Genomic DNA, 15,590 nt, shown 5'->3' with positions numbered 1-15,590 from the left:
GGCACTGGGGTGAATGGGGCACTGGGGCACAGGGTGAACGGGGCACTGGGGTGAATGGGGCACTGGGATGACCCTGGCACTGGGGCACAGGGTGAATGGGGCACTGGGGTGTGGGGTGAATGGGGGTGTGGGGTGACCCTGGCACTGGGGTGAATGGGGCACTGGGGTGCAGGGTGACCCTGGCACTGGGGCACAGGGTGAACGGGGCACTGGGGTGTGGGGTGAATGGGGGTGCGGGGTGACCCTGGCACTGGGGTGAATGGGGCACTGGGGTGCGGGGTGACCCTGGCACTGGGGCACAGGGTGAACGGGCCACTGGGGTGTGGGGTGAATGGGGGGGTGACCCTGGCACTGGGGTGAACGGGACACTGGGGTGTGGGGTGACCCTGGCACTGGGGTGAACGGGGCACTGGGGTGTGGGGTGATTGGGGGTGCGGGGTGACCCTGGCACTGGGGTGTGGGGTGACCCTGGCACTGGGGTGAACGGGACACTGGGGCACAGGGTGAATGGGGCACTGGGGTGTGGGGTGAATGGGGGTGCGGGGTGACCCTGGCACTGGGGTGTGGGGTGACCCTGGCACTGGGGTGAACGGGGCACTGGGGTGTGGGGTGACCCTGGCACTGGGGTGTGGGGTGAATGGGGGTGTGGGGTGACCCTGGCACTGGGGCACAGGGTGAACGGGGCACTGGGGTGTGGGGTGAATGGGGGTGCGGGGTGACCCTGGCACTGGGGTGTGGGGTGACCCTGGCACTGGGGTGAACGGGGCACTGGGGCGTGGAGTGACCCTGGCACTGGGGTGTGGGGTGACCCTGGCACTGGGGTGACCCTGGCACTGGGGTGTGGGGTGACCCTGGCACTGGGGTGAACGGGGCACTGGGGTGTGGGGTGACCCTGGCACTGGGGCACGGGGGAGCAGGTGCTCCTAGGCCTTGGAGGAGGAGGCCGAAGTGTGAGTCCTGCTGCGCGTATGGGGCCGTGGGGGGAAGCCTGGCACAGGTGCGCAGCACCCCGGGCTTGTGGGAGGGGAGAGGACTGATGGGGGGGCCCTGACCTCAGGAGTGCAGACCGTGCTGTGCTCAGCCATGGGGGGGGGGCTGACCCCGACCCCAGGGTTCCGCTCCCGCAGCGCCAGGGCAGGGAGCCAGAGTCCGGCTGCCCCCCGCTGCGCCGGAGTGACCCACGGCCTGCTGGCAACGCGGCCCTGGCAGCTCACATCCCCTGCCAAGGGACAGGCCAGCAGGGACACCGAGAGCCGGCAGCACCATCTGCCAGCAGCTTCACTGCTCGCTCAAACCCATTCTCTGCTGGGTCACGTTTACACACTAGATCCAGACCCTGCCAGGGTCATCCCTGGGCTGGGGAGGGTGAATGCTGGGGTGGGGGGGGGGACTGAAACGAACGACAGAATAAACCCCGTGGAGAGCTCCATTCCCACCACAGTTCCTCCTCCGGAGCCGGAGCCTGAGCCCTGGGGCCTGGCAGAGCCGCTGGGCTGGGGGTGACCAAGTGGGGACGTTCTTAATGTTTTCTTTGAATGCTGGGTGGGGGCCTGTGACGCGCAGGGGGAGGGGAGAGCTGGCCTGGGAAGGTGGCAGGGGAGTTTTGCTGGGACTGGCTGCATTGGGGATGGGAGACTGTCCTTGAGGGAAGATACCTGAGCACCTAACATGAGAACCAAGGAAGGAGTTTGGGGGCCAGGTGACACCTCTGCCCAGGAAATGGACAAAGGCTGGGGGTGGGGGCGGCTGAGTGAGATGCTGGAGGGAGTTTCAGTTTGGAGCTGGCTGGGGAAATGGAGGGAGGGCCCAGAACCGGGGTCTGGGCTCCCCACCCCCCAAGATGGACCCAGCTGAGGGGTCCTGTTCTCTGTACCTACAAGCTCTGTTTCAGACCCTGTTCCTGTCATCGAATAAACCTCTGTGTTACTGGCTGGCTGAGAGTCACGTCTGACTGCGACGTGGGGGGGCAGGACCCTGTGGCTTCCCCAGGACCCCGCCTGGGCGGACTCGCTGGGGGAAGCGCAGGGAGGGGCAGAGGATGCTGAATGCTCCAAGGAGAGACCCAGGAGGTGAAGCCGTGGGAGCTTCTTGCCCTGCAGACAGGCTGCTCCGAGGGAGAGGAGGCTCCCCAGAGTCCTGCCTGGCTTGGTGGGGAGCAGTTCCAGAGCATCGCCCGGGGACTCCGTGACAGGGGGCTACTCAGGAGCAATGGGACAAACTGGCTAGCAGGACCCGCAGCCTGGATACAGGGAGGGAGGTTCTGGGACAGCCTCCCCTTGGAGCAGCGGGGGCCCCGTCTGGTTTGAAGATGGAGCGTGAGGCGTCTGAGTGCGCTGACCTGTCGGCTGCAAGAGCAGCAGCTGGACTCGATGGTCCAGGGGGTCCCATCCAGGCCTGTGTCCCCCTAGTCCCCATCCTAGGCACGGGGAGGGACTGTACTGAGGCAAGTCCCAGGGTCCGGTCCTGATCTCCATGGGCCGTGCTGGAGACCACAGATACGTCTGGGCAGGGGACAGTGTCCTCGGGGCCGGCCCCAGGCCATGGGAGGAACTCACTGGAACTACGGCTCACCCCAGCCCTGCCCACTACAAACCCGCAGTGGGAACCTTTCAAAAGCAAACCCTACCAAAACAACCCCCTGGCTCCCCCAGCGCTCCCCTGGGCCGGGGACGAGCGAGAGAACAGGCCACCCGGGGCGGGGCAGGGCAGCTCCCGCTGGGCCCGACTCCCTGTGGCCCGCTCGGTGCCTCCAGCCCCTCTGTACAATGGGGCGTAGCTGGCCGGCCTCCCAGGCCTGGTGTGGGGCTGAAGATGCCCACATGCAATGGGGAGGGGGCCCAATAAGGACTGGGCCAGGCGCCGGTCGCAGGGTTTAACGCACAGCGGGAAGGCACCGGATGCTGGTGACGGGGGCGGGGAAGAACCGTCCGAACCGAACTGTGGGCGGGTGGATGAGCCCCAGGGGGTGGGGCGGGGGGCTCAGACAGAGACCTGAACACCTGCCCCGAAGGAACACGGCCCTCGAAGGGACGAGGAATGTCTGGGTGGGGAATGGAGAAACTTCGACTCGGGGGGATGGGCCCTCCCCTGTCCCAGCCCCTCACAAACTTCTCCAGCTCCATCGTCACCCCAGGCAGGGCATCTGCCCCCCCCCTCTTCTCGGAGGGCTGGGGTGGGGGCACCTTGCTACATGCGGTGCCCATCACACCAAGGCATGGGCGAGCGGGGGGCAGTACTGAGCTCCCAGGCGATGGGGGCCTTAGAAGAGATTACACATACCGGGGTGCAGCAAGCCCCCCCCACCCCCCACCCCTCTGACCAGAGCTGGGTGGCTTAATGGCAAAGCCCCTTCCCTCCTGGCATGATGGAGGGGTGCCCGGTCAAATCTGAGCAGTGCTGCAACCCTGTGCGCTGGCTTCCCCCCCTTTGCAATCCTTCAGTGTCCATGGGCACCGGACACTCCTCCCCCCAGGGAGAAGTGGAGCAGGGGGCACCAGACACCCCCCAGGACAGGTGAGGGCTGGAGCCAGGCTTTGGGTGCTTCCTGGGGAAGCGAAGGGCTGGGCGTAGGGCAGTGTGGACAGAGTGTGGGGCGGAGGGCAGATTGCAGGGCTGGAGGTGGGGCAGCAGGAGGGGAGTGAGTGTGGGGCTGGGGGCAGGGGTGGGAGTGGGGCAGCAGGAGGGCAGTGAGTGGGGAGCTGGGGGCAGGGCTGGAGGTGGGGCAGCAGGAGGGGAGTGAGTGTGGGGCTGGGGGCAGGGGTGGGTGTGGGGCAGCAGGAGGAGAGTGAGTGTGGGGCTGGGGGCAGGGTGCAGGGCTGGGCCTGGGGCAGCAGGAGGGGAGTGAGTGGGGAGCTGAGGGCGGGGCTGGGTGTGGGGCAGCAGGAGGGCAGCGAGTGGGGTGCTGGGGGCAGGGCTGGGCGTGGGGCAGCAGGAGGGGAGTGTGTGGGGTGCCACGGGGCTATAACACGGCATGCAGACCTCCGGGCTCTGGGACATGTCCAATGCCAACCCTGCGGTTTATAGCCACGCAGCCGTGGCCCGCTGACCCGGGCCAGCCGTGGGGCTGAGTGCCGTGTGGACGTGCCCTAGTGAAGGGCCAGCCAGGTTCAGCTTGGTGCCCGGCGCCGTTGGCTGGGGGACAGACGCACCCGCTGTGCACTGAAGCTGGCGCGATTCATGCCCTCAGGAGGGAGCTGCAGCCGGATGGCAAGGCCGGGTGACCGGGACACTCTCAGAACCATCCGAGGTGGCTGTCAGCAGCCCCAATCCCCATCCTGCAGGGTCCAACTGCCCCCAAAGCCTGGGGCTGGCTCCCCACCTCCAGCCCTGCAATCTGCCCAGCACCCAGGGAAAGTTCAACTCAGTCCAGGCTGGGCTGGGCCGTTATTGACGTGAACTGGGACCGTACAGATCATTGTTGCAACCAAGGTCCTGTAGTGGCACCAACTCTTGTCACAGGTTGTCGGGTCAGGTGTCTATGGGAGGTTACGATTCGCTGGTTCTGATGCTCTGTAGGTCTGTATCCTCTTTGTAGCTGAACTTATGACGATTGGCTCTGTACTTGTCTCTGAGTGTTTGATTCTAAGTAGCCTGAGTGAAGCGTTTGGGCAGCTTCTTGAGAAGGGACAATTCTCAGTAAGTGCCCAACCAAGAAACACTTCACTGACAATGGACCTTGGGAGACGCCAACCCACATCGGAGCTTTCCTGGGAACGTTCAAACTAACACGGAAACACTGGCCTCGGCCTGCAAACTGAGTCATGCATGGACATGTGACTTGCCCATGTGACTCCAACCTCCATCTTGTTGCTGTGATTTTCCACAGTAAGAACAAAGGGGGGGTCCTTCCACAGGGCAGAGGATATCAAAGGCCCTGGAAACCCCTCCATTTTGTCTTCAATCCTGCTTCTGACGTCAGAAGTCTGAACGTTCCCAGGAAAGCTCAGATGTAGATTGGCATCTACAACTGAAGCTCTGAACAACGGACTGAAGGACCCATCCCAGCTGGGATGTTTGTACTCCAGAGACTTGCCTGGCTTAAATCAGCAGTGATCCCATCAAGCCTGAAACAAGCCTGAACTAAGAACTTTGCCATAACTGTATGTATTTGAGTCCCTTTAACCAATTTTAACTCATCTCTATTTCTTTCTTTTTATGAATAAACCTTTAGATTTTAGATTCTAAAGAACTGGCAAAAGTGTGATTTGTGGGTAAGATCTGACTTGTAATATTGGTCTGGGGCTTGGTCCTTTGGGATCAAGAGAACCATTTTTCTTTTACTGGGGTGTTGGTTTTCCTAACCATTCATCCCCACAAGGAGTGGTGCTGGTGGTGATACTGGGTAACTGGAGTGTCTAAGGGAATTGCTTGTATGACTTATGGTTAGCCAGTGGGGTGAGACCGAAGTTCTCTCTGTTTGGCTGGTTTGGTGCCTCAGTAGTGAAGGACCCCAGCCTGGGGCTGTGACTGCCCTGCTCTAATTACTTTGTCCTGAACTGATACTCTCAGTTGTGTCCCGCCAAAGGCCTCTTTGTTACAAGGGCTCCTCCTTCTGGCCTGCTCAGCCCACACCCTAGATCCTCCCCACCTCATGGAGCTGCTCCCACCTCCCTTGTGTCCAAGTGGGGCACTGAGCCACCACCCCAGTGAGCCAGTAGGATCCACTGAACCCTTTCCCAGCAGGATTGACACCTCACAAACCACTGCGATAACCCAACACTGCCCTGTTGGGGTGACGCCGCCCCCCCAACACCTGCGAGGGACAGGGGGACCCACCTGCCTGTTCTCCACATCACGCTCATCCTCGTTCACCAGCAGCATGTAGGGCTTGTGCGGCAGCCCGGGGGCCTTCATCCCCAGCACGAAGAGAGTGAAGGTGCAGACATATCGCAGCACCCACAGACTGAACTGCACCTGCGAGGGAGCCACAGATCAGCCATTTGCACCCCCGAGATCCCAGCCCCCCCGCAGGTGGGAGCCCTCAGCTGCGAGCCAGAGAGCTGGCGAACAGGCCCGGGGCTGAGAGACAAGCGGGCCCCCGGCAGCAGTGGGAGGGGGAAGGGCCCAGGTGCGTGGGCGAAGGCAGGACGCTGGGCCGTGCCGGGCCTGCGTGGATGGGCTCAGACCGGGGGATGTCTCGGGGCGGCAGGCCCACGAACCAGGTGGGAGGGAGCCGGAGCCCAAACGTTCCTGCCGCTGGCTGCTCTGGCCTCGTCCGAGCCTCCGCTGCCCCGTGCCGACTCGCGGCCTCCCCAGGCTGCCTGCACGGATCCGGCGCAGCGCGAACAGCTCCGACCGCAGCCTGCGCTCGCTGGGCAGAGCTGACGGGCCAAGCAGGAGGGCTGGGGCCAGAGGCTCAGCACTGGAGGCCACGTGGGCTGCCCCGAGGGGAGTGGGACCCTTGGGGCCTGGCGCACTGACGGATCCTCCCAGGGACTCTTCAACGGCCGGGGATCCGCGGGATCCGGGACCGTGGGTCCCGCTGAGGACCAGGCCCCGGGGGGCACCAAGCCATGGGGGAGGGGGGCTCATGCCACGTCCTGGCAGCTCCCCCTCCGGCTAGTCTCTCCCCTCTGTGTCCGGTGAGGTCTGGGAGCCACCTCCCTCCCAGCGCAGACAGGGGCCCCACGGCCCAGGCTGGGGGGAGCCGTCCTGCCCCAGCCAGGGGTGGGGGAGCTTGGCCAGCTGGAGCTCTAGGCTGCGGCTGGGGGCTCCCCTCCCCTGGGAACTGGTACCCCTAGCACCCCGCAGCAGGGGACTCCCCCTCCATGGCTGCCAGGTGAGGCTGGGGGAGAGGGGCCAGGGTCCCACCCCGGGAGGAGCTGTGGGGAGCGAGGGGCCCCTAGCTGAGATATCGGGGCTGGGTTGAAGGGGGAGCAGCTGGCTGGCTGGGGGGGAACCTAAAGCCCCCCCTTCCCCTGGGAGCTACCCCCCATCTGCGCAGTGGGACCAAAGAGGGACAGGACAGATATCCCGACCCATGGGGGGGGGGGGCAGGGCCTGGGGGTTCAGTGCTGTGTGACTGGCCCCAGGACTAGAATGAGCTCCCTGCACGGGGGAGGGGGCCCCACATCCAGCCCTGGGGACCCAGAATGCAGACCCCCCCCCCGCCAGTGACTCAGCAGGACACAGCCAGCGGGAGCCCTGCCCCGCCCCCCACATGCCTGCCCCACTGCCGGCTCCACCCCCCCGTGACTCAGCAGGACACAGCCAGCGGGAGCCCTGCCCCCCCCCCACATGTCTGCCCCACTGCCGGCTCCACCCCCCCCCCGTGACTCAGCAGGACACAGCCAGCGGGAGCCCTGCCCCGCCCCCCCCATGCCTGCCCCACTGCCGGCTCCCCCCCCCCCGTGACTCAGCAGGACACAGCCAGCGGGAGCCCTGCCCCGCCCCCCACATGCCTGCCCCACCCCCCCGTGACTCAGCAGGACACAGCCAGTGGGAGCCCTGCCCCGCCCCCCACATGCCTGCCCCACTGCCGGCTCCACCCCCCCGTGACTCAGCAGGACACAGCCAGCGGGAGCCCTGCCCCGCCCCCCACATGCCTGCCCCACTGCCGGCTCCACCCCCCCGTGACTCAGCAGGACACAGCCAGCGGGAGCCCTGCCCCGCCCCCCACATGCCTGTCCCACTGCCGGCTCCACCCCCCCCCCCCGTGACTCAGCAGGACACAGCCAGCGGGAGCCCTGCCCTGCCCCCCACATGCCTGCCCCACTCCACCGTGACTCAGCAGGAATCCCAGGCCCAGGGGTGGGGGAGAGAAACGGGGGCTCCCTCTCCCCAGAGTACCCGGCGGCTGCAGGGTAAACGCCCTGGAGGGGGAGGCAGTGGGGGGGATTCCAGGGGGCTGAATTATGAACAATACGGACCGGAGAGCAGGACAGACTCCCCAGAGGGGAGGTGGCTCCGCTGGGCCTGTCCCCACGGGAAGGGCCGGGGCCCTGGCGTTCGGGGCACTCCAGTCCAAGCCGGGCACTGCCCTGGCGTACGCTGGAGTCAGACGCAATTAACTAGTTAAGGGGCCCCGCCCCGCCCCCACGGGAGCTAGTGCTCGTAGAGCCAGCCGGGTGCCCTCCCCACGGCCGGACACTGGCGGTGACTGGCACAACCGGCCCAGCCCTGGCAATGGGGGAGGGGCATCTGGGAGCAGCCCCCAAGCTCTCACTGCAGGGCTGCCTGGGGAAGGGGGGGTCAGAGGCAGCCAGCCTGGCAGATGGGGGATCCTTCGGGCTCCGGTGCCCTGGCGTTAGGGGCTGGACCAGCCAACACCAGTGACATCTATGGGGCCAAGCGGGGCTCCAGACCCCTGGGCTCAGGGCTCTGCTCTGCCCTGGTCTCGGGGGGTGCAACCCATGGGCTGACCCAGGGCGTGGCGGCCGGACCCCAAAGAGGGACTGGGGTGCACCCAGCAGCAGCCCCAAGCCCCCCACTCCGGGCTCCACCAACCCTCCATGCCTCGCCCCCCGACCTACCTTCTGAGGGGCGTCTCCCAGGGACCACCACCAGAGGGGGCTCCTCCAGGACACCAGGGCCAGGTTCTCGGCGGCAAAGGCCAGCGCCCAGAAGAGCAGCAGGACGGTGCCGTGGCCTCTGGTCCTGTCCTGTGCCAGCACCCGGGTGTGCTCCAGCTGCAGGAGGCCGAGGGCGCAGCCCCAGCCCCCAGCCGAGAGGCAGCCGTACAGCAGCGCGTAGCCGTACAGCGGGCCCGCAGCCAGCGCCTGCCACAGGAGGGCGCCGAGGGGCTGCACCGCCAGCAGCAGCGAGAGCAGCACCTGCGCGTGGTAGAGGCACGAGCGGGGGATGTGCTTGGGCTCCATGGCGCGGCCGAAGCGGGCGTAGCAGGCGTACTGCAGGGCGCCCAGCAGGAGGCAGACGCTCAGCAGCACCGTGGGCACCAGCGTGAAGTAGAAGCAGGGGGAGAACCCCTGCTGCGTCCATGGCTGGGAGACGGTGCCGTTCCCCGGGCAGTAACTCCCCAGCACCACCATCCTGCCGGGCGAGAGGCTGCGGAGACACAACGGCACAGACACAACCGCTCAGCAGGGGTCTGGCACCGACACGAGCTGCTGTGCACCAATGCATGCTGGCATGGCTGGGCACCCACGCACTGAGGTGTGCAAATACACACTGACGGCTATGCAGACACACGCCTGTGAGCGCCCACGCACCAGTGCATGCTGGCACGGCTGGGCACAGACACACATGTGTGAGCACCAATGCATGCTGGCATGGCTGGGCACCCATGCACTGAGGTGTGCAAATACACACTGACGGCTATGCAGAGACACGCCTGTGAGCGCCCATGCACCAATGCATGCTGTCACGGCTGGGCACAGACACGTGTGTGAGCACCAATGCATGCTGGCATGGCTGGGCACCCACGCACTGAGGTGTGCAAATACACACTGACGGCTATGCAGACACACGCCTGTGAGCGCCCACGCACCAATGCATGCTGGCATGGCTGGGCACCCACGCACTGAGGTGTGCAAATACACACTGACGGCTGTGCAGACACACGCCTGTGAGTGCCCACGCACCAATGCATGCTGGCATGGCTGGGCACCCACGCACTGAGGTGTGCAAATACACACTGACGGCTATGCAGACACACGCCTGTGAGCGCCCACGCACCAATGCATGCTGGCACGGCTGGGCACAGACACACGTGTGTGAGCACCAATGCATGCTGGCATGGCTGGGCACCCACGCACTGAGGTGTGCAAATACACACTGACGGCTATGCAGACACACGCCTGTGAGCGCCCACGCACCAATGCATGCTGGCACGGCTGGGCACAGACACACGTGTGTGAGCACCAATGCATGCTGGCACGGCTGGGCACAGACACGCGTGTGTGAGCACCAATGCATGCTGGCATGGCTGGGCACCCACGCACTGAGGTGTGCAAATACACACTGACGGCTGTGCAGACACACGCCTGTGAGCGCCCATGCACCAATAATAAATAATAATAGTAATTGGAGATATACCAATCTCCTAGAACTGGAAGGGACCTCGAAAGGGCATTGAGTCCAGCCCCTGCCTTCACTAGCAGGACCAAGTACTGATTTTTGCCCCAGATCCCTAAGTAGCCCCCTCAAGGATTGAACTCACAACCCTGGGTTTAGCAGGCCAATGCTCAAACCACTGAGCTATCCCTCCCCCCATAATGCATGCTGGCACGGCTGGGCACAGACACGTGTGTGAGCACCCATGCACCGAGGTGTGCAAATACACACTGATGGCTGTGCAGACACATGCGTGAGTGCCCATGCACCAATGCATGCAGACACATGCATGTGAGCACTCACACCGAGGTGTGCAAATACACACTCACAGCTGTGCATAGACATGTGTGCGAGCACCCACGCATGCACTGACGTGTGCAAATATACACTCGCGGCTGTGCATAGACACACACGTGAGCACCCATGTACCGAGGTGTGCAAATACACTGACACAGCTGTGCAGACACACGAGTGTGAGCACTCACATGCACACTCACACGCACACAATCATATTCTATTCTACGTAGGTTCTCCTACCACTCTCATCACCCCAGCAACTCAGCCCCCAGGAAGACCGGCTCTGTCAAGAGTGGAATGCACAGGCAGGCGTGCACAGCACAACGGATTAGCAATCCAGTGCTGCAACCACTCAGCCATCTTGTCTGATGGGTGGGCAAATGCACACACAGACGTGCAAATACCGGGCCACAAGCCCACACGTGTGCACAGACCCTTGCACTACATGTTCAAATCCCCAAGCCAGCGCCCTGGCACACGCGTGGAGAGACACAGTCCCCTGGGTCTCCCTCCCTGCAGCTTCCTGGGGAGATTATGGCCTGGGCCCATCTGAAAGCTGCGGCTCCCAGCAGCCGTCCCTGGTCACAGCGCTGGCCTGGTCTGGCCCTGCACCAGCTCAAACCCTGCTGGGCTGCAGGCAGGGAGGGGGGTGGTAATCACAGGGGCATGCCCCTCAGGGGGCTATAAACCAACACGGCCCCCCAGGAGATGAGCTCTATGTCTCCAGAGGCCGGCCCTTGCACTTCTTGGAGGCCAAGGGTGAGCAGTGGCCATTCCTCCAGTGGCCCCAGCCAGACAGCGGGCCCACACTAGCCACGCCGGGTGGGGGCAGGGGCCTGTGTTCCCCCAGTGCAGCCGCACTGCCCTCTGGGTACGTATCCCATCATTCTCTGCCCAGCTCCCCAGAGCAATGGCTCCTGGGAGGCCTTGGAACGAGGGCAGTTCACGCAAGCAATTAACTCAAAACAAATTAACACGATTAAAAAAACAAATTGCGATTCCTCGCAGTGTGAAACAATCGGGTGCCCAAGAAACGGATTATAAATGTTTGTGGGTTTTCTACATTTCAAGTGTACTGAATGCAATGACCAGGCAGAACACACAGCGCACTGCGCTATTAATTTTTAGTGCAAATATTTGCACTGTAATAAAGACAAACAAAAGAAACAGTATTTTTCAGTTCACCTCCTACAAGTCCTATCCTGAGATCTCTTTGGCCTGAAAGTGCAACTTACAAATGTGGAATTATCTTTGTTCCATAACCACTTTCAAAACCAAAACCATGTAAAACCTCCGCGCCTACAAGTCCACTCAGTCCAACTTCTTGTTCAGCCAATTGCCCAGACAAACACTCTGGTCACTATGTCCCCTGAACATGAGCCCAGGCGTTCGCACTGCACCGTTGTAGCCGGCATTGCGAGATATTTACGTGCCAGATGTGCTAAACATTCGTACGCCCCTTTGAGCTTCGACTTGCAGATCACGCTCGCCTCTGTTTAACGTTTTTTACAGTGCAACTATTTGTAACGAAAACCACCACCACGAAGTGAGCCCTGTACCCTTTGTATCCTGCGCTGTCACTGAAATCGAAATGCTGGACAATACAGACAAACAGCCACAAATATTTATAATCATTCGATCAACGCTGCGATTACTCCCGATTCATTTTGTAATCGTTTGACAGCCCTAGTTGAAACAAATCAAACCAAGCTGGCGGCGGGTGCAGGACACAGCTGCTTGCAGGGACTCTCCCGTCCTCCTCAGCCCCCACACCCCAGCCCCACATGGGGGAGACCGGCCCCCCTCGCCTCCCCCCCAGCCCCACATGGGGGGGACCGGCCCCCCTCGCCTCCCCCCCAGCCCCACATGGGGGGGACCGGCCCCCCTCGCCTCCCCCCCAGCCCCACATGGGGGGGACCGGCCCCCCTCGCCTTCCCCCCCAGCCCCACATGGGGGGGACCGGCCCCCCTCGCCTCCCCCCCAGCCCCACATGGGGGGGACCGGCCCCCCTCGCCTTCCCCCCCAGCCCCACCTGGGGGGGACCGGCCCCCCGTGCCTCCCCCCCAGCCCCACATGGGGGGGACCAGCCCCCCTCGCCTTCCCCGGCCTCCTCAACCCCCCAGCCCCACATGGGGGGGACCAGCCCCCCTCGCCTCCCCCCCAGCCCCACATGGGGGGGGACCGGCCCCCTCGCCTCCCCGTTCTCCTCACCCCCCCCCAGATGGTGATCCCCGACCGGACCCTCGGCCTCCTCAACCCCCCCCCCCCGCCCCACATGGGGGATCAGTCCCGTCACACACTCCCCGCCTCCGGCCCCCCACGGCCCCGGCCCCGGCCCCGGCCCCGGCCCCACACGGGGGCTCTGCCCGGCCCCGCTCACCTGCCCTGCTCCGACTCCCAGCCCAGCTGCGCACACGCTGCGGCCCTGCCGGCTCCCGCCGGGTCCTAGTGCCCGGACGGTGACTGGCCTGGCGTATGGACCCCGCAGGGGCCCCCCGAGCTCCCCTGCAGCCTCTGCCCGGACACCCCCGGACCTGATCCCCACGTGCCCCGTCCCCGGGACCCCCCGAGCCTCCCTGCACCCTTGGACCAGACACCCCCAGACCTGATCCCCACGTGCCCTGAGACCCCGCTGGCTCCCCCCGAACCTCCCTGCAGCCTCTGCCTGGACACCCCTGGATCTGATCCCGCACGTGCTCAGTGGTTTGAGCATTGGCCTGCTAAACCCAGGGGTGTGAGTTCAATCCTTGAGGGGGCCACTTAGGGATCAGGGGCAAAAATCAGCACTTGGCCCTGCTAGTGAAGGCAGGGGCTGGACCCAATGACCTTTCAGGGTCCCTTCCGGTTCTAGGAGATAGGATACATGCCCCGTCCCTGGGACCCCCGAGCCTCCCTGCAGCCTCTGCCCAGACACCCCTGGACCTGACCCCCCCAGGCCCCCACATTCCCCCAGTCAATGGAGAGTCCATGCAAACGGTGCCTGGGGACATTTGGTACCTAGCAACTAATGACCATGGCTGGCCACCCTCAACAGGAGGCCGAGGAGGGGCCGGGGCACTGGCCTGGGAACTTGAACAAAGACAGGGGGGGACACACTGCTGGCTGGGCTCTGGGCTAAGCCAAATGGACCAGAGGCTGTAACCTTCTTGTGTCCGGGCTCCCGGGGCTGGTCCAGGTGACTCATCACCTGCCTGTCGGCCCGCGCCGGCTGCGTGTCCCTGCAGATGCTGGCGGGTGGGGGGGGGGCGCTGCCCCCCGAGATGGTACAAGTCTCCCTCGGGGTCTGTCTCAGGGGGACTCGCTGCCCGGGGCTCATGGGGGGGGGCTGCAGGCCCGGGGTCCAGCCCCAGGAGGCCGTGAATACGTGTAGCTTCCCCTGCAGGACGTGTGAGACCCCTCGGGGGCCTGGGCCGCTGACAGGGCCTCCCAGAGCCTGTCCCCGATCTGGGGCCGTGGCCCTGATCCTGTGAACACAATAGGGACAAGGCTCCTGCTCCGGCTCAGGCCCCAGGCGTGGTGGCTCCTGCAGCCCGGATGCCAGGGGGCAGGTGCCGAGGGTTGTGCACATTAACGCATGGACAGAGCTCCCCAGTGCAGGTCCCGGCTGTGCCTGGGGTGGACTCCAGCGACGCCAGGTCCCAGCTTGTCAGGCTCCTGCTGCCAAGGCCCCATGGCGATGGCCGGGGCTCGCACGGGCCTGGGGGCAGGATGTTCTCCGGGAGCCCTGCCCAGGAACTGCCTCTGCTCGGAGCCCGTTTCCAGGGTGGTGAGGCCCCGTGCACAGTGTGTTTGTTCAGCCAGGCTTGGGCCCGGCGCAGCAGCCTCAGTGTCTGCAGTGTGGGGCTGCCCGCAAGCCGTGCGCTCGGCTGGCCCCGCTCCTGGGGCTCTGGGGGTGTTTGGCCCCACAGATCTTTGCCCAGACCGCGCAGCAAGGCTGAGGCGGCCCCCACCCCACCAGGAGAGCCAGGCCCAGGCGTGGGCCCTGCCCTAGCGCGGTCAGAGCCAGGCTCACATCACCTCGTAACTACTAGTGAACCGAGCCTCACAACCCACTGGGCTGAGCCAGGATCTCCAGCCCATTGCACAGATGGGGAAACTGAGGCACCCAGAAAGCCAGTGGCAGAGCCAGGAATAGAACCCTGGTCCCCCAAATTCCAGTGTCCCCCGTCCCTCCCCTGTGTTCTAACCCTCTCCTCCCCGAGCTGAGAACAGAACCCAGGAGTCCTGGTTTCAAGTCCCCTGCCGACCCCACCACCCAACCTCAAGAGCTGCAGATGTGAGGGGGGGATGGGACTTATCCCCTTCGTGTGCCCGTTCACACCGAGCCGCCCACATCAACGCGTCCCACTGACGCTGGTGCAGGGCCAGCTTAGCGCACAGGACACCAGGAGACTCCCCAGGCGCGTTGTGAACCGCTTACCACCACGGTGCAGCCTGCCCAGAGAAGCCCCGTCAGCGCCCTGCTGCCAAGCCCAGAGGGAGGGAGTCACAGCAGGGAACAGCTGCCATCGCCTGTGTCACTTGAAGGGAGCAGGGTGCAGAGCGTGCGGGGAGAATCCCTGCTGCCACCTCACCAGCTCCTCAGCTGCAGCGCGACAACCCCAAGGCTGCGCCGTTGCGGCATGGGGCAGAGGCTGGGACATCACCCCAAACCTTGTGGCCAAGGGACTCCCAGGAGACCTCAGGATTCCCAGCCTCCACGCCCTTGCTCTACCCACTAGACACCATTCCCTTCCCACTCAGCCTGGCACGCTCGCTGGACGGGAAAACCCCTGTAGGCAATTTGCCCCCAGTTCAGGGGTGGGCTAAGGCAGGGCCCATGTGCTGGCGCCCTGTGGGCAGAGGGGGCAGTGGGGCAGAGCCAGGGACGGCAGTGGTGAGGGCCCCGTCGAGTATAGCCAGCCGTCTGCCTGTCCGTCTGCTGGGGAGGGGCTGGTTTGCTGCTCCACTCTGGAGGAAGTTCACCGACTCCAGAGTGGGAGGAAGGCAGAAAGCCCGGGACAGGGGTGGTGTTAGGGTTAAGGTTGGGCTTGGAGGAGGATGGGGGAGCAGGGAGGCCCCCAGCCCTGTCTGCCCCTTCATGCACCTGGCCAGGGCATCAGCACTCCCTGGGGAATTCACACCAGAGCAGGGAAGTGGTCCGGAGGAAGGGCTCCTGGTTAAAGCAGATCCCTGCTCCGACCAGCCTCCAGCGATCCCAGCCAGTCGCCCAGCGCCTGCCCACCGCAGGGTGAGCGAGCGGGACCTGCCCCCCCGGAGAAGGGCACGTAGGGCAGGAGGCA

At 64.5% G+C, this 15,590-nt stretch overlaps 1 protein-coding gene across 2 annotated transcripts in view; it reads right to left on the bottom strand.

Moving 5' to 3' along the window:
* ABCB6 (ATP binding cassette subfamily B member 6 (Langereis blood group)) overlaps window positions 1-12,744 on the bottom strand; it is a 31,166-nt gene extending 18,422 nt beyond the window's left edge. Inside the window, exons 1-3 of one of the 2 annotated variants that reach the window (XM_044978378.1) lie at window positions 12,689-12,744; window positions 8,472-9,003; window positions 5,776-5,913 (exon numbers count right to left, since the gene is read on the bottom strand). In XM_044978378.1, the coding sequence (XP_044834313.1) occupies window positions 5,776-5,913; window positions 8,472-8,987 (654 nt within the window). In that variant the 5' untranslated portion in view covers window positions 8,988-9,003; window positions 12,689-12,744. Of the gene's footprint in view, window positions 1-5,775; window positions 5,914-8,471; window positions 9,004-11,967; window positions 12,063-12,688 lie in introns of those variants that run through there. The other variant, XM_044978379.1, reaches the window with a different exon arrangement.
* Window positions 12,745-15,590: the final 2,846 nt, after the last annotated feature.

This window comes from Mauremys mutica, chromosome 10 (genome assembly GCF_020497125.1).
Source record: "Mauremys mutica isolate MM-2020 ecotype Southern chromosome 10, ASM2049712v1, whole genome shotgun sequence".
Taxonomy (NCBI): Eukaryota; Metazoa; Chordata; order Testudines; family Geoemydidae; genus Mauremys; species Mauremys mutica.
This window is presented reverse-complemented; position numbering and strand designations above follow the sequence as displayed.